Source organism: Rhodotorula graminis, assembly GCF_001329695.1.
Source record: "Rhodotorula graminis WP1 unplaced genomic scaffold RHOBAscaffold_8, whole genome shotgun sequence".
NCBI lineage: Eukaryota > Fungi > Basidiomycota > Microbotryomycetes > Sporidiobolales > Sporidiobolaceae > Rhodotorula > Rhodotorula graminis.
The window spans coordinates 445,103-462,709 of record NW_017264935.1 but is presented as its reverse complement, the minus strand read 5'-3'; the positions used below and the strand labels follow the sequence as shown (position 1 = coordinate 462,709).

Below are 17,607 nucleotides of genomic sequence, written 5' to 3'. Positions count from 1 at the left end.
GAGCGAGGGTCGAAGTCAAGAAGGTTTGGCGTCCGACCCCGCGCTCGAGCTGGTCGTCGGCTCGGCGACGGCCACCGCCGCTGAAGAAATGCACGCGGCAAGTTGCGGAGCTGAGCGGCGCACGCGCATCCCGCTCGTCGGGTGCGCAGCAAGCACGAAGCAGAGCTCGTGCGCCTCGACCGCCGCGGAACCTCGCTCGCCCGCTCGTCGGCGGGGCGTGCGAGGCTCACCCGAAACTGAGAGTCAGTCGTGTCGCTCGTACACTCTCTCTCGCTCGCGAGGCAAGGCAATGCTCCAGTACAACAACAGGGCTACAGCGCGAACAAAAGACCCGGCGGCCGTCACATCCAGACGACGTTGCCCTCGTCCCACTTGGCGAGGCCGACCTGGCGCTTGTGGTACAGCTTGCGCACCTCGCGGTACTGCTTGACGAAGCTCTCGTCGTCGCCGTCGTTGTCGCCAGCGAGGAAAGCGGCGACGAGCGAGTCCGACAGGTGCTCTTGCTGCGTCGTCGCGGCGCGGTACCGGGCCTGCTGCGCCTGTTGCGAGAAGCGCTGTGGCGAGGGGGAGGATTTCGAGGTCAAGAGACGGTATGAGGACGAGGAGGGGCACGAGGGGGGGGGACGCACTCGGTAGGCGGCTCGCTGTGCCTCGTCGAGGTAAGCCCACCGCTGCTTGAGGTCGTTGGCCTCGTTGAAGAGCCGTGCCGTGTCCTCGCGCAGACGCTCCAGGTCGGGCTTGATCGCCTCGCTCTTCTCTGCAGGATGTCGGGTAAAAGGTCAGTCACGGTACGCGTTGTCTGTCCGGGGAGAGAGCGAGAGGAGGGGCGAGGACGCACGCGCGAGTTCGAGGTTGTCGCGCATCTTGAGTTGGACGGCGTCGTGGTAGGCCGTGGCCTGGGGCATCGTGTTGAAGTAGGCGTCAAAGTAGGCCGGGTCCTCGAGGAGGAGCTGCATGTCTTCTCGCCTGCGTCGGAAGAGAGGGGTCGGCGGACGGCGACGAGGAGGACAAGAGAGAGAGAGAGGGAGGACGCACGGAAGGTTGGCAGCGTCGGGGAAGTCTCTTGCGAGCTGGTCGTTGATGTGGGGATCTTGCCGTGCGCCTGGCTGAGCGAGCGAGGCGGCAGAGGCCATTGACGAGCGAGGTGGGGGGGAGGGTCGAGGGTGACGGGTGAGGGAGGGCTGCCGAGGCGAGGCGAGTCGGGGCAGTCGTGGCTGGAGAGTAGTCTGACGGCAGTGGCGGTCTCGCCGAGCAGCACAGAGCTGGGCGAGGTGTTGGTGCGACGAGCGCCTTCATCGCCTGCTCGCCCTCTCCACCGGCTGTCCCTCCCCCGACACACCGCGAGCCCGCTTGTCGACTAGCGGCGAGCTCAGTCCAGCTGTGCAACTCGCCCATGAGCGCCTTTGCGGTCCAGCTCGACCGCCTCCTGCTCGACCTGCGCGCCGCCATCCCCTCGCCCTCGACCTCGTCGTCGTCCCAGCTCGCCCACGTCCACCACACCCTCATTCGCCTCGAGCGAGCCTACCTCGAGCTCAAACGCGCAGGCTCGCACGCCCCGGCCATCCTCTTCCTCCGCTTGCGCAACCGCATCGACGAACTCGCTCAAGCACTCGACGACGCTCACTCAGCGACGCCCGACCTCGCCTCGTGGGACCGGTTGCGCATCGACGAACTCGCTCAAGCACTCGACGACGCTCACTCAGCGACGCCCGACCTCGCCTCGTGGGACAAGCTCGCGCGCGACACGGCCCAGGTTGCCGCAAGCGTCGACGACCTCCTCGCCGTGTCGTCGCACGCGACTTCGACGCCCTCGTCGTCGTCCCACTCGCGCACGCCGTCGGCCGACCTTCCTCGACGCCTGCCCGCGTCGGCTCGTCCGTCATCGTCCCAGACTCTGAGCGACCTCGACACCTTCCTGTCGTCCACCGCCGCGGCCCGGGTCCCGTCCGCCATCGACCTGTCCCACCTCGCCGCCGCTCGAGCGCGCGCCCTCTCCGAGCTCTACACCCTCTTCCAGCTGTCGACATCGCCCAACTCGGTCCTCCCACCGGGCCAGTCGATCCGCAACATCTTCCGCTCGTCGATCCCCTCCCCCTCCCACACCACCGACCACACCGCCTCGCTCGAGTCCCGCATCTCGTCCCAGCTCCACCGCGCCTACTTCGACTCGTTCGCCTCGACCCTCTCGAGTGCCAGTCCCTCGCCCGCAACAGCCGCCGAGCAGAGCGCGGCCTGGGCCCGTCTCGCGCAGGACCTCGTCGACGCCGTCGTCCCGCTCGTGCCCTCGCGCCTCAAGGGAGCCGACGGCGCGCCTCTCCGCGCGCACCTCGTCGCCCTTCTCGGGCGGGTACCGGGTCGCGATGCTGAGGAGCGCGCAGAGCGGGACGAGGCGCCGACGGGCCCGTCGAGCGCAGCGTTCGACGTGCGCACGGTTCTCCAGGGCGTGCGCGAGGCGGTGCGCGCGCTCTCGCGCCTGTGCGCCCCGGCGCGAGACGCCGACGTGCGAGCCCTCGCCGACTCTATCGATGCGGCGCTCGACGAGTCGACGGCGGCAGATCGGGGCGCGGCGCTCGTCGACGCGGTGCGGCGCACGCTCGAGCTCGCGAGGGCGATGGAGCGCGACTTGGGGCGGTTCAGGGCGGGAGCGGTGACGGAACTCGCGAGCGAGGAGGAGCTCGTGGGCGTCGTGAGGGAGGAGGGAGGTGCGAGGGAGAGGGCGCTCGTCGGCGGGTGGTTCGAGGGCGAGGACGCCGTCAGGAGGGAGACGAGCGCGTGGTGCGCTCGGGCGCTCGGGCGTGGCGTCGCCAACGCGGGCGATGACGCCGACGAGGGCCCGCAGTCGAGCAAGGAGGACGTCGCCGCCGCCCTCGTCGAGTCGCTCTTCGCCAACGAGGCCGTCGCACTTCCCTCCTTCTCACCTTCGCCCTCGGCCTCGTCCCGCCCCGACTCGCCCGCCTCTACACCGTCGCACAACGTCCTTCCACCGATCCTCCTCGCCGTCTCGCCCGCCTGCTTCGCGCTGCAGAACCGCCTGCAGGCGCTCACGATCCTCGCATGCCTCCTTGCCCTGTCGCCCTCGGCCGACCCGGCGCGCATCTGGGCCCTCCTCGAAGGCGAGTTCACCCCATCGGCCGAGCCTGCGCCCTCGACCGCCGGCGAACCCGCACACGCCGCCGACCCGGCCCCGACCCGCCTCGCCAACCTCGCCGACGAGCTCCTCCGGCCGCTCACAGCGCAACCCTCCTCTCGCCCGTCCTCTCCCTCCGCCACAACCGCACCGACACCCGCGCCCAACGCCGACGAGGCGGCCCGCATCCGCTCGAGCGTCGACCGCCTCCTGCGCGCCGACGACCCCGTCTGGCGCCTCCTGCACGGGCGCCTGCGCGCCGCCGTGCGCGACGCGGTCGTGCGCGCCATGCGCACCTCGGAGCGCGACGATGGAGCGAGGGTGGAGCGCGTGCCGGGCGTGCTGCGGACCGGGCGCGGCGCGAGGGGAACAGCGCCGGGCGAGACGAGGCCCGTGCGCGCGCGGCCGAGGCGGGCCCCGGTCGAGCTCGCGCCGGTCAAGGGGTTCGAGGAGCCGTTCGTGCGCGACGAGCTGCGCGCGACGGTGCAGGACCGGCTCGTCGGCGAGCTGTGGGACTGGGTCGAGGAGGTGTGGGGAGGAGCGCTCGGGTGGTCGGCGGACGAGCCGGCGCAGCTCTCGGTGGGCGGGACCTGAAACTCGCTCTCTCGGCTCCTCGTTCGTCCTCGACGGTCTCGTGCATCTCATCGAGAGGCAGAGAGAAAGAGAGAAAAGTGGTACACGGCGAGAAGGTTCTGGCTACACTCGCCGCCGAGCGCTATGTCGCCAGGGGCGGTAGGCCCGCCCTGCACACGGGGCACACGGCCCGCACGAGCATCCACTGCTCGAGGCACTCGGTGTGGACGACATGGGCGCACGGCGTGACGGCCGCCTGGCGCCGCACGTCGTCGGCCTCGCCCGCAGCGCGCTCGGCCTTGGTCGGGTGCACGTGCACGGGCGAGAGGCAGATGGGGCAGTCCTCCTCGACGGCGGCGGCGGCCGAGTCGCCCTTGCCCGTCTCGAGGTCGGCGGCGAGCGAGGGCGGGAGCGTGCGCGGGTGGTAGTCCCAGGTGGTCGTTTCCGGCAGGTCGAGCGCGAGGATGACGCCGGCGGGGAGGAAGAAGCGCGCGCCGCCCGGGGGGAGGTATCGCGACGACCAGGAAGAGGACGTGGACGACGAGATGCGCGAGAGGTGCGACTGGGCGAGGAGGAGGGCGGCTTGGGCGATTGAGTAGGCGGCGAGGTAGTAGACCTTGGCTGCGTGGACATCCGGGTTAGTTCTCGGCGAGCCCTTCTCACTAGAGCCTCAAGACCCGCGCGCGACATGAGCGAGTCCTGCATGCTCAGGAGCCGAGCGAGCGAGACGACTCACGCGTCGTGTCGACCATCATGCAGTTGCCCTCGTACGCCCAGAAGTACAGCGGCGGCATCAGCCTCGCGAGCGTCGTCCCGACGATGTACTCGTCGCCGAGCGACTGGCGCGCCGTGCCGCGCTGCACGTTGAGGGCGATTTGCGGAACTGCGAGGAGGAGGGTCGAGGCGAGGAGGGGGACCGGGCGAGAACGTCAGGATGTGTGCTCGCGGGCTACGAGAAGAGGAAGAGGAGGACGAGGACGCACGCCAGTACGAGTAGAGGAGCCACAGGAAGAAGGGCGTCCAGCCGTGCCAGATGAGGGTGATGGCCGTGACGAAGACGGTGACGGCGAGCGAGGCTGCAGGACGTGCGAGTCATTAGTCGCCGTCCATGCTTGCTCGAGTCACGTGAGAGAGAGAGAGAGAGAGAGGGAACGCGCCGTAGATAGTGTGCTTGGCGCGCCAGCCGGCGAGCAGGGCCCCGAGTCCCTCGGGCAGCGCACTGTCCCTCGCGGTCACCTCTGCCCGAGGCTCTCCTCCTTCTCCTGGCTCGACAGGTGCGACGGGTGTAGGTGCAGGTGCAGGTGCGGGTGCGGGAGCAGGCGATGGTGCAGGCGTCGCCTCGCGGATGACGGCGATGTAGCGCAGGCCGAACAGGACCGACGACAGGAGAGCGAGGAACGCTCCGGCGAGGAACGGCAGCGACGCTCGAGAGTCTGGAGGAGGGCAAGAAAGGCTGTCAGTGCGTGTCTAGGGAAGATGACCGTCGACGAGGTCCAGGCGAGAAGAGGGAAGAGAGGCGGGTGGACGCACCGGCAATGACGCCGACGAGGAGCGTCACGATGAAGACGTACAGGTCGACGATGACGACCATGATGAGGCCGAGTGGCTGGACGTTGGCGAGCGTGCCGGGCCTCGCCGCCGCACGCTCGAGCTGCCGCACGAGGAGCACGAGCGCGCCCGCCTGGGCAACGACGAAGAGCACGCCAAAGTGGGCCGCCTCGAGCCACAGCTCTTGCGTCGACGTGAGGCGCGCCGACGGGACCGACAGGACGAGGCCGCAGTTGGCGCTCGAGAGGACGGCCGACAGGGTCGAGGGCGGCGGGCGCGCCGTCGAGGCGCCCGACGGCCGGAACAGGGACGTGTACAGCTCGGCGTACCGCGCGAGGTCGTACGACGGCGGCAAGGGCGACAGGGCGCCGTACAGGCTGAACACGCACTCGGGCTCGCGCACGACGCCCGGCTCGTGGTCGTCGGCGGTCGAGCCGTGGTGCGGCTCGTTGTCGGCCTCGTCGTCGTAGATGCGGGGCCCGTTGTCGTCGAGGTCGCGCACGTCCTTGGCGACACGGCGGCGGTACTCCTTGAGCATGGCGTGCCCGACGGCGTGGGCCGTCTGGTTGGCGCGCGGCGACGACGACATGAGCGGGAGCGAGATGGCGTCGACGATGTGGGCTCGAACGAATCGGGGCGTCGCGTAGCCGTAGATGCGCCCGCTCGTGATGAAGCTGTGTGTCGAAAAGCGGACGTCAGGTGGGTCGGGCGAGAGAGGGAGGGAGAGAGGGACGCACTGGACCGCCTCGACGTCGAGCTCCGTCTCGACATCCTCAGTCGCACCGTCCTCGGGCCCGACACTGAGCGTCAAGGGTCCCCACAGGTACGTGACCGGGCCCTCCTGCTCCCAGTCTGCCCACGCCTCGGGGTGGTCCCGCAGCCGAAGCAGGGCCGCCTCGTCGAGCTCGCCCGGGTCGGCCGGCAGCGGCTCGATGGGCCCGACGGCCGACGTCTGGACCTCGCGCAGGTTGAACGACGCGCGGCGGACCGAGGGCGACGTGCGGCGCGAGAGCCACGGGTACGTGCCGCGCGACAGGGTGCGGTTGTGCACGTCGACGACGATCGTCGTCGTCGTCGAGTTGGCCGAGGTCGCGTTCTGGGCCGCGCGACGTGCGAGCGGCGACGGCGACGGCGACGATGGTGGGCCGCGCTCGGGCTCGAGCGCCGTCTCGTTGGCTCGCGGCGAGTCGGGCCGGGGCACCTCGACGCGGCGCGCGGACGTCCACGTCTCGTTGAGGCCGAGGTCGGCCCAGGTGTAGGTCGAGGGGGCCCAGGTGCCCTTTGCAAAGCCCGTGAGGTTGTGCGGGTAGACGCGCGCGTCGGGGCGGCCTGCCGGGTCGAGCGGGGTCGAGTCGGCAAAGAGGCGGGCGACGAGGGAGGGGACAGGGGCGAGCTCGCCGTCGGTGCGAGGCTCGAAGGTCGGGATGCGGTACGCCTCGGTGAGCGAGGGAGGTGGCGGCGGCGACGAGGTGGTCGAGTTGGCCGAGGAAGGAGGAGGGGCGAGGGTCGGTGCCGAGCCGTTGGCGATGTGCGGGTAGTAGACGGACGCGAGGTAGTCGGTGGACGAGTTGGACTGGCCGAGCCAGCGTGCGATGCCCTCTGCGCGGGCTTCTCGGCGGAGCAAGGCGGCGCGCTGTTGGTCGAGGCGGCGCTGGAACGAGCTGTCGTCGTCGCGTGGCTGGAGGCCGAGCGAGTTGCCCTGGGGCTGGCTCGAGTTCATGAGGTAGAACAGGAGCGACAGGAAGACCTGCACGGAGCGAGAGCGGTGAGCACGGGGGCGCGGATGTGGGGGCAAGGTGATGAGGAACGACGAGGAGGTGGGCGCACAAAGTACGAGATCGAGGGGCGCTGGGGTTGCTGGATGCGCTGCTGCTGCGCTACTGGCAGCGGGAGGTCCATGGCGGCAGAGAGACCTCCCCTCGCGTGACAGTCAGGTCAAGCTGCTGAGGAGGAGGACGACGACGACGAGGGGCTCTCTCGCTCTGTCAACCCCGGTCTGTCGCACCCTTGGCTGGGACCGCAGCGACGACAGCTACGCCACATGCTCGAGCCACCCCCTCCACCACCGCGCCACCCGTCAACTCGAGCGGCCACCCCTCCACCTCGCTCGCCCGCAGTCCCGCCTCGTCCTCGACCACCGCCCTCGGCCACCGATCAGCCTCGCCAGGACCACCTCGAGCAGCCCGACCAGGCCCCACGAGCCGCCACCACCTCGGCTGAGCCCGTCGTCGAAGTCGAGCACCCGTCGCCGACTGCGCATGATGCTGTCGACCAACACGCTCGGCCGCGGCCCGCCGACCCCAACGACGGCCCCGCCATGGTTCCGCCTCGCCACCCCAAGACGGCCCGGTTCTCGTCCCCGCTTCCCTCGCCTCGCCTGTCGCCCCCGCCCTCGCCTCCACCGCTGCGAGGAGGAGGAGGCACCCTCTCGGCCACCGAGCGCAAGCTGCGCGACCTCGAGGACCAGGACACGCTCGACCTCCTCGAGCGCGTCGCAGACCAGCTCACCGACGTCCGCCTCGCCGGTCAAGACCGCGGCGACATCGTCTACCCGGCCAAGGCCGACTTTGTCGACGACGACGGCCGCATCGACTGGCTCGGCTACGGCCTCGCCGTGCGTCTCTCCAGCCCTCTCTTCTCTCTCTCGGGCGCACCTGACGAGCTCGCCTCCCTCGGAACAGTACGCCGCAACCGCCGCGCTCGACTACACCCCGCCCGGGCTCGTCGCACCCCCACCGCCTTCGACCTTCTCGTTCCGCGCCCTGCGCTCCGACCTCGAGCGCCTGTACGTCCTGTGCCCGCCACGCGTGTGGCAGCGCTTCCTGTTCGGCACGTTCTCGTCCCTGTGGCGCTGGGAGGACCCGCGCCGCACCGCGACCTGGCTCGCGGCCTACCTCGCCCTGTGCCTGTTCGACCTCGTCCTCGTCGTCCCCTTTGCCCTCCTCGTCCTGTACCTCGTCAAGGCCCACTGGTTCCCTCCCTCGACCGACGAGCTCCTCGCGCGCGCCGCCGACCGCCGCAGCCGCACGCGCGACGCCGCAGAGCTCGGCCAGCAGCTCAGCGCGAGCAGCCGGTTCGGCCTCCTCGCCGGCGAGGGCGTCCGCGGACTGTGGACCGAGGTCCGCGAGCGCCTCTCGCGCGACGACGGCGGCGACGAGGCGGCCAAGACGCTCGCGGCGGCGCTCGGGCCCGGCGCGGCACTCGGCGGCGGTATCGCCGGCGGGGCAAGCGCCGAGCCCCTCCTGCGACAGCGCCGTCGCGCCGAGTCGAGTGCGCAAGGGTCGGCGCTCGCGCGAGGGCTCGGGTCGAGCGCGGGCGTGCTCGGCGCGGCGGGCGCGCCGACCCAGGTGCGGCTCGACGAGCTGCGGCCGGACGACGCGGCCGAGTCGCCTGCAGGCGCGAGTGCGGGCGAGGTCGAGGACCTGGAGTACGACCCGGCGAGGGGCGGGCCGCAGGGCGACGGCGAGCTGAGCCTGTACCGCCTCGTGCGGCACTTGGTCAGCCTGCTCGGCCCGCAGGCCATGATCTGGTGCGCAGAAGGCGCCGACGTCGTCGAGATGGTCAAGAAGTGCGTCCACACTCTCCTTCTCTCGTGCTCGAGGCCTCACTGACCCGCTCGCACCTCCTCTCGCAGCGTCCTCATCCACCCGGACCATCCCGCGTCTCGCGCCGTCGCGCTTCGTTTCGCCTTTATGTGCATCGTCCTCCTCGTGACGCCGACCTGGGTCGTCTACAAGAGCATCTGGCTGTTCCTCGGTCTCGAGGTCTTCGTCCTGTGGCGCGTCCGCGAGCTGTACCCCGATTGGCGCCGCGCCACCATCTCGTACTGGTGCGCCCGCCTCTCTCTCTCTCTCTCTCTCTTCCCTCGTGAGCCTTCCTGACGCCCTGGATTTTGTCCTGTGCAGGTGGCTCCTCAACGGCGCACCGACCGACGTCGAGTACGCCCTCTTCGTCCTCCGCCAGCGCAGCCTCACCGACCGCCCGCTCAAGGGTGCCAAGACGCTCCGCCGGTCGCGCGCATCGTCATCGGCGACGTCGGTCAAGTCGGCGTCGGGCGCAGCCGCAGCCGCAGCCGACCAGGGCAGCACGCGCGCCGTCGCTCGCAGGGCTGGGAGGGCGCTCCTTCGACGGGCGAACGGAGCGGCGGGCGAGGAGGTCCTGCTCGCCAACGGCGAGAGCGAGGCCGTCTTGAGCTGTGCGTCCCTCTCGTTCCACTTCTCGTCGGCCGTCGGCGGCCGAAAAGGGACCTGACCACCCTTGCCCTTCGACCTCAGCCTACTTCGCCATGCATGTCTCGGCGCCCGGGTTCCTGCGCCTCTCGCGCTCGACCATCCTCTTCACGCCGTCTCGCCGCCTCAAGCGCCTCGGCAAGCTCGCGTCGCGCTTCACGGGCGCCGACCCGGACCCGGACCCGGACCTCGTCCTCGACCTCGACGACGACGCGTCGTTCGCGTCGGGCGGGACGGGCTCGACGGCGACGGCGCGGCAGCAGGGCGAGGTGCAGATCGCCGTCGACGAGATTGCGAGCGTGCGCAAGGAGACGCGCATGAGGGCGTTCGAGGGCCTGGTCGTCACGACCCGCGAGGGCAAGGTGCGTCCCTCTCTCTCCCTCTCGAGCCCTATCCTCCTCCCTCTCTGTGTACGCGAGCCTGACGCTCGGGTGTGCGGTATGCAGGTGTGGCGCTTCGCCAATGTCGCTCGGCGCGACGCGGCGTTCAACAAGCTCCTGTCGCTCTCGTCGGCGAGGTGGGAGCAGGCGTGAGGCTTCTCTCCCTCTGTAGCAACTCCTCTGTCTAGACTTGCATCCTGTAGCGATACTCGCGCCTTCTGGCTCGAAGAACGAGCGCGTTGTGCGAGCGCGAGTCTGTGCGCGCGGGCGGCTCCTCGCGCGGCCGGCGCTTGTTCTGCGGCTCGGCTGTCACCTGGACGAGCAGCACAAGCTGGTCAGGTGAACAGCGACGCAGCGCGAGGCGGTCTCAGCGTTTTGCCGTCGGCCTGCCGCGGCCGCCGGCTCACCATGCGGTTCCTCTGCGACGACGACTCGCCCTCCTCATGCTGCGCTTGTGCACTCGCTGCCTGCTGTCCCAGAGCCCTCGACGACCGCAACATCGCCTCGCCGCCATGCCGCACGCCCTCGCCCAGCTGTCGACCACCACCGCCTCTTCACCCTCTCCTCCACCCCCACACGCGCTCGCAACTGCGCCAGGCTCGAAGCAGCGTGCGGCGAGGGCAGAGCGGGTCGCAGCCAGGCGCAGGGCTGTCGCGAGGGATTTAAGGACGTGCGTCCAGCTTTCCGTCGCCGTCCCGGAGCCGCCGCAGCCGCAACTCTGGCCGTTCGTCGAGTTGACCTTGCCCTGCCCCTCTGCAGCGACACGATCACGGTCCCGAGCCTCGAGATGCTCCAGATCATGCAGGAGGGCACGCTCGGCGACAGCGTGTACGAGGTGCGTCTCCTTTCCCCTCGTCGCCGTCTCGTCAAGTCGGGGAAGCCAGCTGCAAGGACCGGCGCTGACCTCCTCGTACCCGACTCACAGGAGGACGAGGACACTCGCGAGCTGGAGGAGCGTGTTGCTCAGATGGCGGGCAAGGAGGCGGGCCTGTTCTGCGTCTCGGGCACGCTGGTGCGCCTCACCTTCTTCACCTCTCTCCCGAGCTCCCGGCGCCGACCTTCTTCCCGCCTCGCCTGTCCGCTCTCGCAGTCCAACCAGCTCGCGATCCGCACGCACCTCACGCTCGCCACGCCCGCCAACGTCGTCACCGACTCGCGCGCGCACGTCCACGTCTCCGAGGCCGGCGGCATCTCGTTCCACTCGCAGGCGCCCGTGCACAGCGTCTTTTGTGCGAGCGGGCACCACATGACGACCGAGGAGGTGCTCGACCAGTGCGTCGTCGAGGAGGACGTGCACTGCTCGATGACGAGGCTCGTCTGCGTCGAGAACACGCTCAGCGGCAGTGCGTCGCATCTCCCTCTCTTCCTCTGCCACCCACGCAGCCTCCAAGCCGGCTACTGACTCTTTTGCGGTCCCCGCAGTGATCTTTCCGCAACCCGAGCTCGTCCGCCTTCGTCGCGCCCTCGACCTGCACTCGATCCCGCTTCACTGCGACGGCGCGCGCCTGTGGGACGCCATCGCCAAGACGGGCATGTCGCTCGGCGAGGCGTGCGAGCCCTTCCACTCGGTCTCGTTGTGCATGAGCAAGGGCCTCGGAGCCCCTATCGGCAGGTGCGCTCGAGGGCTCTCTCTCGGCCTGTCGTTTTCGCTCTTCTCGAATCTCACTGACTCTCCTTTGCAACTGGCGCTACAGCGTCCTCATTGGACCCAAGGCCTTTATCGTGCGTCGTCTGTTCCCCTACCTCTGCGAGTACGGCCGTCGCTCACGCCACCTTCCTCTCCTTGGCGATCTGCAGGAAAAGGCCAAGTGGTTCCGCAAACTCTTCGGCGGCGGCGTTCGTCAGTCGGGTTCTCTCGCCCTCGCCGCCTCGTATGCCCTCGACACCCACCTGCCTCTCCTCCCTCGAGCGCACGCCCTCGCGACCCGCCTCGCGCACGGCCTCGTCGACCTCGGCGTCGCGCTCGATTTGCCCGTCGAGACGGGCATGGTCTGGATCGACCCGACCCCGATCGGCGCGACGATGCTCGAGCTGCAGGAGCGGGCGATGAGCGACAAGGGTATCGTGCTCGGCGCGCCGAGGGGCCGAGTCGTCCTGCACTTCCAGGTCGACGACGGCGTGGTCGACGACTTGCTCGACGTCGTGCGGCGGCTCAAGGCGGCCAAGGTGGACGATGCGCGCGAGTGGGAGGAGCGTGTCGGGCACGAGCACGTCGAGGCCGTCGGGCGCAGGAGCAGGATGTTCGCCGAGGGCAGGTGGGAGGGCAGGATCGAGGGTCCGAGGAGGTCGCTCCCGCAGTACGGCCGGGGGCAGAGTCGAGCAGCATAGACGTGCATGTGCAACTTCGAGTGACTCGTTCATCGGCGACGCACTCCACGATTTGCGAGCGAGAGCAGGAGAGCTTTCCGACGAAAGCGCGTCGCGAGCCGCTCAAGCCTCGGCTTCAAGGGCGCCTTCCGATGGCGCTCGCCATCGGCGAGTGTGCTCTCAAGGCGTCTTAAGGAAACTTTGAGGAGAGTCTTCGAGATGCGAGCCAGGAAGCGCAGCAGGCGACGAGAAGGCCAGCACGGACCTCTCTTCTCTCCCAGCGCACGTTCTCTATGGCCGCCAGCGCTTCCGAACCCTCTCTGTCGTCGCTCGTGCTTCAATGCGTCGCCCTTCTGCGCCTAGAAAGCTCTGCGCGCGACGTAGCGACAGCGTCCGCCTTGTGCGTCTCGGTGGTGGCGGGCACTGCGCTCGCAACCGTGCTTCGTTTTGCCTGGGTCCGTCGGCGGGCCCTTGCTCTGTAAATCGACGACTAGCCTGGAGCACCCGCAGCTCGCCTCGCGACGAGTGCATCGCAGAGAAGACCAGGAAAGCGGTGTCGACATGCGTACGGCGTCTGTTTACAAAGTAGCACTTTCCTTTGTCGAACCGGATGAGACTTTGGCCTCCCCTCGAGTTATACTTACCTGGAGTTGTCGTCCGTCTCATGAATACGGATGGCCCTTGGCGGCACTTCGCTTTGCACGGCGACTCTTAGACCTACGGAGGGCTTCCATTGAGTGTGGGGTACATCCTTGCACAGATTCGAATTATTTGGGCAGAGCCTCGTGGACTTTCGGGTCCGCGGGGCCATCGCTTTTTGCTGCCTGGCGCTGCCGTGTACGCTCTGCTCTCGTTCGAGCGCGAGAGGCCCGAGCCGGACGAGGCGGAAGGCGCTCTCGGCGGCGTTGCCAGCGCGAGGTCCGCACGAAGGAACGACGAATCGTCGTGGTTCCTCTCTCGTTGTCAAGCAGCTCGAGCGTACCGGCGCACTCAGTCGCACAGCGAGCGCACGGCAAGACTGCCATGCGAGCAAAATTCGAGCCGCTGTCGAGGACGTTGCCGTAGCGCTCAGGCCGCTTTGAGCGACGGCGACGGCATGAGCGCCGGTCGCTGCTGCCTGACAACGTCGACCGCCGTCGTCCACTTTTCTGATTCGAGCCGGGCCCGAGCGAGTGCGCATGCAGGGCGCTGCGCGCCAGACCAGGTCGAAAAGCGAATCGAGGAGCACGGAGGGAGTTACGCTCCCCACAGCGGTTGCCGTACTTTCTCCCGCGTCGGGAGTGCTCTCAGTGCTGTACAGAATGGCCTTGGCGGCGAGCAAGCCGACAGGAAGAGCGCTCTCGCCTCGGACCTCGACCGACTCGAAGACCCAGCCGACGACGCCAGCTCGCGCTCTACACGACAAAGTAGCTCGGGAAACGCGCTCGATTGCACCGCAGACACCTCGTCGTCCGATCTGGCGCGAGCAGAAGGCCGTCACCCTGCTAGATCAAGAGCTACCGTTTGAGCGAGGGTGCGCAGGATCCCCCTGTCTTTTGTAGGTGGCCGGGCGCACGGGCACTCCGCAGGGGTGCGCGCCGTGCGAGCGGCTCACCACAGTGCGCCCGCTGCCCTCAGGGGCACGTGAGGGCGGGCACAGCCTCGTAAAGACCCGTCCGCGACGGCTCGACTCGCTGAGCCGCCGGGACGAGTGCGACGCCGAACGAGAGCTCTGAGCGGTCTGGGGACGCTCGCTAGGGACGAGAAGAGCGTTCGGACATGAAAGGGCGCCGTCGCGCGGCGCAGCAAGGGCGCGAGGGGAAGCTTTCGAGTCCGAGAAGGGAGAGGTGCCATCGAGGGCGCGACTAACCTGCGGCGCGAGGTCGAGAGGGTCAGTGCGCGGCTCGGCGAGGAGCACAGACCCACATGAAGGTCCTGCAAGGGAGAGAGAGAGTGCGCGGGACGTACAAAGGACAAGACGAGCCGCCTCGAGGTCAAGAGCCCGCCTCGCGCCGCCCAGAGGACCGCCCCGCTCGCCTTGCGCAGCCGTTCCGCCTGTAAGGTGACCGGGTCAGTCCACCGAGACGCCTGCACCGCGTCGCGAGGTGGCAGAGGGGGCTAGGAGAGAGGGAGAGGGGCGCCAAACACGGGGAGGCGGGGAGGAGGGGGACGCACCAGTCGCCCACAGCCCGCACAGCGCGGTCGCCTGGCCCAGTAGTCTCCGTGATGCTGCGATAGTCCTCGACGACGATACCCACAGGCCCATGAACCGTTACCGCCAGTCGAGAGAGGTCGGACGACGCGAGTTGCTGATGAAGATGTGACGCGCCCTGCGCCGGCGGCGAGCGCTCGCAGTGGTGCGCATGAAGCAGATGAATGATGCCAAGATGTGCAGGTACCGACTCGAGCCAGTCTGAGCGAGCCCGGTCGTGAGGGCCGAGAGGTGGGAGGGGAACGAGGGACGCGAGTGCCGAGCAGACCTTGAACTCGTCCCGGGCGAGCGCCCACTGGTTCTCGAGCGCGTGGCTGAACGATCATGCAAGAGAAGGGATGCGTAGGTCTACACAAGACAAGTGATGTGAATCTAGACTAGGAATTTGGACAGCCAGCGCCACCTGCGCTCGTACCTCTCTCGCCCTCGTGTTCCTTCTCCAACGTCCGCACCTTCTCCCTCATGCGCTCCTCAACCTTGGCCGCTTGTCGCGCAAGTCGAGCCCTGCGCTCGGCCCGCCACCTCATGCCCTTGCGCCACTCGAGGATCGCGAGCGGGAGGAAGAGGCAGGTAACGAGCGAGAGCATGGTGAAAGCCCACCCTGTGTGCACGGCAAGTGGTCAGCTTTCGCGGCGGCGAGGCGAGGCGAGGCGAGGCAGGGGAGAGAGAGAGAGGAGGAGGACGGACCTGGGCCGAGTCGCTTGAGGAGCGGGTCGATGAAGCCTGTGCCGGCGGCGCCCAAGAGGCAACGGTACAGGTTGTTCTGTGCGCGCACGAGAGCGTCAGGTCGGGGTCCGGCTGAAGAAGAGGGAACGGGACGCACGGCCGCGATCGCCGACGCCGACTGGCCCGGGTACAAGTCGACGAGCAGCGTGTTGACACTGTTCATGACGCTCGTTACGGTCAATCCGACTGCAAAGGGGGTCGAGAAGAATCTTGAGTGACCTGCTGCGGGGAGCGGGGGCGAAGAAGGACGAAGACGCACCGATGAACTGCATGATGAGCGGGACCGAAAGGTGGACGCCCTCGTCGACGACCCAGCCGTACACGATGGTCGACGAGATCAGGCCGACGAAGAAGTAGGCTGTCGGACGCAAACTCTATTAGGTCCACCGTCGCCGAGGTCGTCGAGGGCGAGAGAGAGGGGACGCACGCATGGACCGCAGGCGAGCGTGCTCGATCGGGAAGTGGGACAGGTCGTTCTGGTCCTTCTTGCGCTCCTTCTCCTGCTCCTCGATGCTGACGCCTTCCTCGAGGCGCTTCTGCTCGACGCGGCGCGCGACGTGCTTGTAGTCGGCCGTCAGGCGCGGGCCGTTGACGAACGTCGCGAGGAGGCATCCGATACCGTTGGCGAGAAAACACAGGCCGAGCTCCGACTCGTTCAGGCTGTACGTCGTCTGGAACACCGTGCCGGTCGAGGTCGTGACGCAGTAGAACAAACTGTGGCCGATATTGACAAGGGTCAGTCGAGGGCGGTGACGACGAGGGGAGCACGAGCAGGCTCACGTATAGCAGACGGCGTTGAAGGTGAGGACGAGGAAGACGTCCTTCTCGAGGAACATCTTGAGCGGCGCGAACGGCTTGACGTCCTTCCAGCCCTTCTTGGGCGGTCGCGCCGCGAGGCTCGCCGCGTCCGGCTCGGCCGCTTTGCCGACCTCGCGCCGCCGCCGATGCTCCTGCCAGATCGAGACGAGGGAGCGGTTGACGCCGCGAGCCGGTATCGAGCCGTTGCCGACGAGGGATCGCAGCGTCTCGGGGAGGACGAGGGCGAGAAGGACGAGGACGACGGCGCCGAACGCGAACAAGAACCAGAAGAGGGACCTGCGCGCAAGGACAGAGCGTCAGATGCCGTCACGACACGGAACGAGAGGAGAGACGAGCTCACTGCCAGCCGTAGGCGTTCGCGAGCAGGCCACCTGTGGATGTCAACGTCAGGAACGGCTCGGGGCGAGACGAGGGGCCGAGACGGGCGCACCGACGACAGGACCGATACAAGGTCCGACCATGGGCCTGCGAGAGGGCGAAACAGGTGAGTGAGGGCGCCGTAGAGTGCGCTGCGAGGAAGAGGGTCGAGCGCACCCGAGCCCAAACACGGCGACCAACATGCCTCGGTCCTTGGGCGGCGCGATATCGCCAATCGTGCCCGAGCCGATGGCGATGACCGAAGATGAGCCTGCGGCTTGGACGCCGCGCAGGACGAGCAGGAGCCAGTACTCGTGCGTGTTGGCGAGGCCGGCACAGGCGCCGAGGTAGCTGCGCAAGGGGCAAAGTGTCGGGACGGCGACCGTGCGACTGCGAGAGAGAGAGAGAGAGCGCGCAGTGACGCACATGACGAAGGTGAAGAGGTAGACGGGCCGGCGACCGAGGACGTCGCAGATGGCGCCGAAGAAAGAAGGAGCGACGCCCTGCAAGATCATGTAGACGACGACCGAGACGTTGATCTGCTCGACGCTGACGCCGAGGTCGCGCGAGATGGCCGGGATGACGGGGAAGTAGATGTTTGCGGACAAAGGTCTGCGGTACGAGGGCGGCGAGGAGGACGAACGAAGGGGGTGCACGTCGGCGTCGAGACGAGGCGGCGATTGATCGGGACCGTGCAGGCGGGCACGAGGGGACGGGGCAGGAGAGAATTCAGGTCACGAGTCAGTTGGAGAACGAGGTCGGTGACCGCGAGAGAGAGGAAAGGAGGGACGCACGAGAAGAGGCCGGCGAGCGAGACGAGGCCGACGATGAACCAGCGCATCTTGGGCGAATAGACCGAGTACGGCGGCGGTGCAAGCGTGCCCGTCGTGACGACGCGCTTGACCCTCGGCATCTCGTCCCCGCCCTCGCCGCCGCCGACGGTTGCACCAACCTCCCGCCGCCGCCCCGGAACAAGTCCTCGCCCATCTCTTGCGCCGGCCCCGCCTCCATCTCGACTGCCCAGTGCGCTAGTTGTGTCTGCGTCGGCGAGGGTGCCGATAGTCGACGAGGCTGTCGAGGTGGACGTTCGCCGCGACGGCGAGGCGGTGAGGGGAAGGTCGACGGGGCTGCTCGTCGGTAACGGCGGGTGGTCGGCCGACGGTGGCACGGGTGCCATGCGTGCGAGCGAGAGCAGCAGCGGGCGTCCTGCGCAGGCGAGTAGAGAGGAGGAGCGAGAAGAGCGAGCCGTTGTCCGAGTTGGCGCCTCCGCGTTCGGCACAAGTCCGTCGGCACGGCGTCCTCACAATTTACGCAGCGCTCGCTTCTCGCCTCAGGCGTCTGTAGGTAGCT

General features: G+C 68.5%; 6 protein-coding genes across 6 annotated transcripts; 3 read left to right on the top strand and 3 right to left on the bottom strand.

The window, feature by feature from the left end:
* Nucleotides 1–341: 341 nt before the first annotated feature.
* On the bottom strand, nucleotides 342–1,133 carry RHOBADRAFT_44779 (uncharacterized protein; the record flags this gene model as incomplete). The annotated part of the gene is made up of 4 exons (XM_018414478.1): nucleotides 342–554; nucleotides 630–757; nucleotides 839–966; nucleotides 1,036–1,133. 4 exons carry the CDS (start codon nucleotides 1,131–1,133, stop codon nucleotides 342–344), a joined length of 567 nt encoding a protein of 188 aa, XP_018270342.1.
* Nucleotides 1,134–1,393: 260 nt separating this feature from the next.
* Nucleotides 1,394–3,721, top strand: RHOBADRAFT_54135 (uncharacterized protein; the record flags this gene model as incomplete). The annotated part of the gene is made up of 1 exon (XM_018417167.1): nucleotides 1,394–3,721. The coding sequence occupies one exon, from the start codon at nucleotides 1,394–1,396 to the stop codon at nucleotides 3,719–3,721; it is 2,328 nt and encodes a 775-aa protein (XP_018270341.1).
* A 69-nt stretch (nucleotides 3,722–3,790) lies between these two features.
* Nucleotides 3,791–7,147, bottom strand: RHOBADRAFT_54134 (uncharacterized protein; the record flags this gene model as incomplete). Its single annotated transcript, XM_018417166.1, has 7 exons — nucleotides 3,791–4,321; nucleotides 4,437–4,583; nucleotides 4,684–4,776; nucleotides 4,921–5,133; nucleotides 5,231–5,922; nucleotides 5,986–6,995; nucleotides 7,076–7,147. 7 exons carry the CDS (start codon nucleotides 7,145–7,147, stop codon nucleotides 3,843–3,845), a joined length of 2,706 nt encoding a protein of 901 aa, XP_018270340.1. The 3' UTR covers nucleotides 3,791–3,842.
* A 142-nt stretch (nucleotides 7,148–7,289) lies between these two features.
* RHOBADRAFT_54133 (uncharacterized protein) lies at nucleotides 7,290–10,073 on the top strand (the record flags this gene model as incomplete). The annotated part of the gene is made up of 6 exons (XM_018417165.1): nucleotides 7,290–7,862; nucleotides 7,930–8,816; nucleotides 8,883–9,077; nucleotides 9,154–9,443; nucleotides 9,523–9,839; nucleotides 9,924–10,073. The coding sequence occupies 6 exons, from the start codon at nucleotides 7,290–7,292 to the stop codon at nucleotides 10,008–10,010; spliced, it is 2,349 nt and encodes a 782-aa protein (XP_018270339.1). The 3' UTR covers nucleotides 10,011–10,073.
* Nucleotides 10,074–10,578: 505 nt separating this feature from the next.
* RHOBADRAFT_16035 (uncharacterized protein) lies at nucleotides 10,579–12,185 on the top strand (the record flags this gene model as incomplete). Its single annotated transcript, XM_018412293.1, has 6 exons — nucleotides 10,579–10,692; nucleotides 10,786–10,869; nucleotides 10,948–11,200; nucleotides 11,280–11,469; nucleotides 11,552–11,579; nucleotides 11,655–12,185. Coding segments are annotated over 6 exons (1,200 nt in total), but the record flags the coding sequence as incomplete, so codon positions are not given.
* A 2,473-nt stretch (nucleotides 12,186–14,658) lies between these two features.
* On the bottom strand, nucleotides 14,659–17,209 carry RHOBADRAFT_66576 (uncharacterized protein). The gene is made up of 11 exons (XM_018419015.1): nucleotides 17,052–17,209; nucleotides 16,684–16,869; nucleotides 16,435–16,608; nucleotides 16,331–16,365; nucleotides 16,241–16,271; nucleotides 15,862–16,176; nucleotides 15,509–15,795; nucleotides 15,341–15,439; nucleotides 15,179–15,267; nucleotides 15,043–15,118; nucleotides 14,659–14,956 (listed from the first exon to the last, which is right to left on the bottom strand). The coding sequence occupies exons 1-11, from the start codon at nucleotides 17,168–17,170 to the stop codon at nucleotides 14,733–14,735; spliced, it is 1,635 nt and encodes a 544-aa protein (XP_018270337.1). The 5' UTR covers nucleotides 17,171–17,209; the 3' UTR covers nucleotides 14,659–14,732.
* Nucleotides 17,210–17,607: the final 398 nt, after the last annotated feature.

Excerpts from the sequence above, each read along its gene's own strand:
- RHOBADRAFT_66576 (XM_018419015.1), bottom strand. The coding sequence starts at position 17,170 with ATGCCGAGGGTCAAGCGCGTCGTCACGACGGGCACGCTTGCACCGCCG. Across the intron at positions 16,609-16,683 it reads TACCTCTTCACCTTCGTCAT|CTACCTCGGCGCCTGTGCCG; the intron begins GTGCGTCACTGC and ends CCCCTTGCGCAG. Across the intron at positions 15,796-15,861 it reads TTCAACGCCGTCTGCTATAC|TTTGTTCTACTGCGTCACGA; the intron begins GTGAGCCTGCTC and ends TATCGGCCACAG.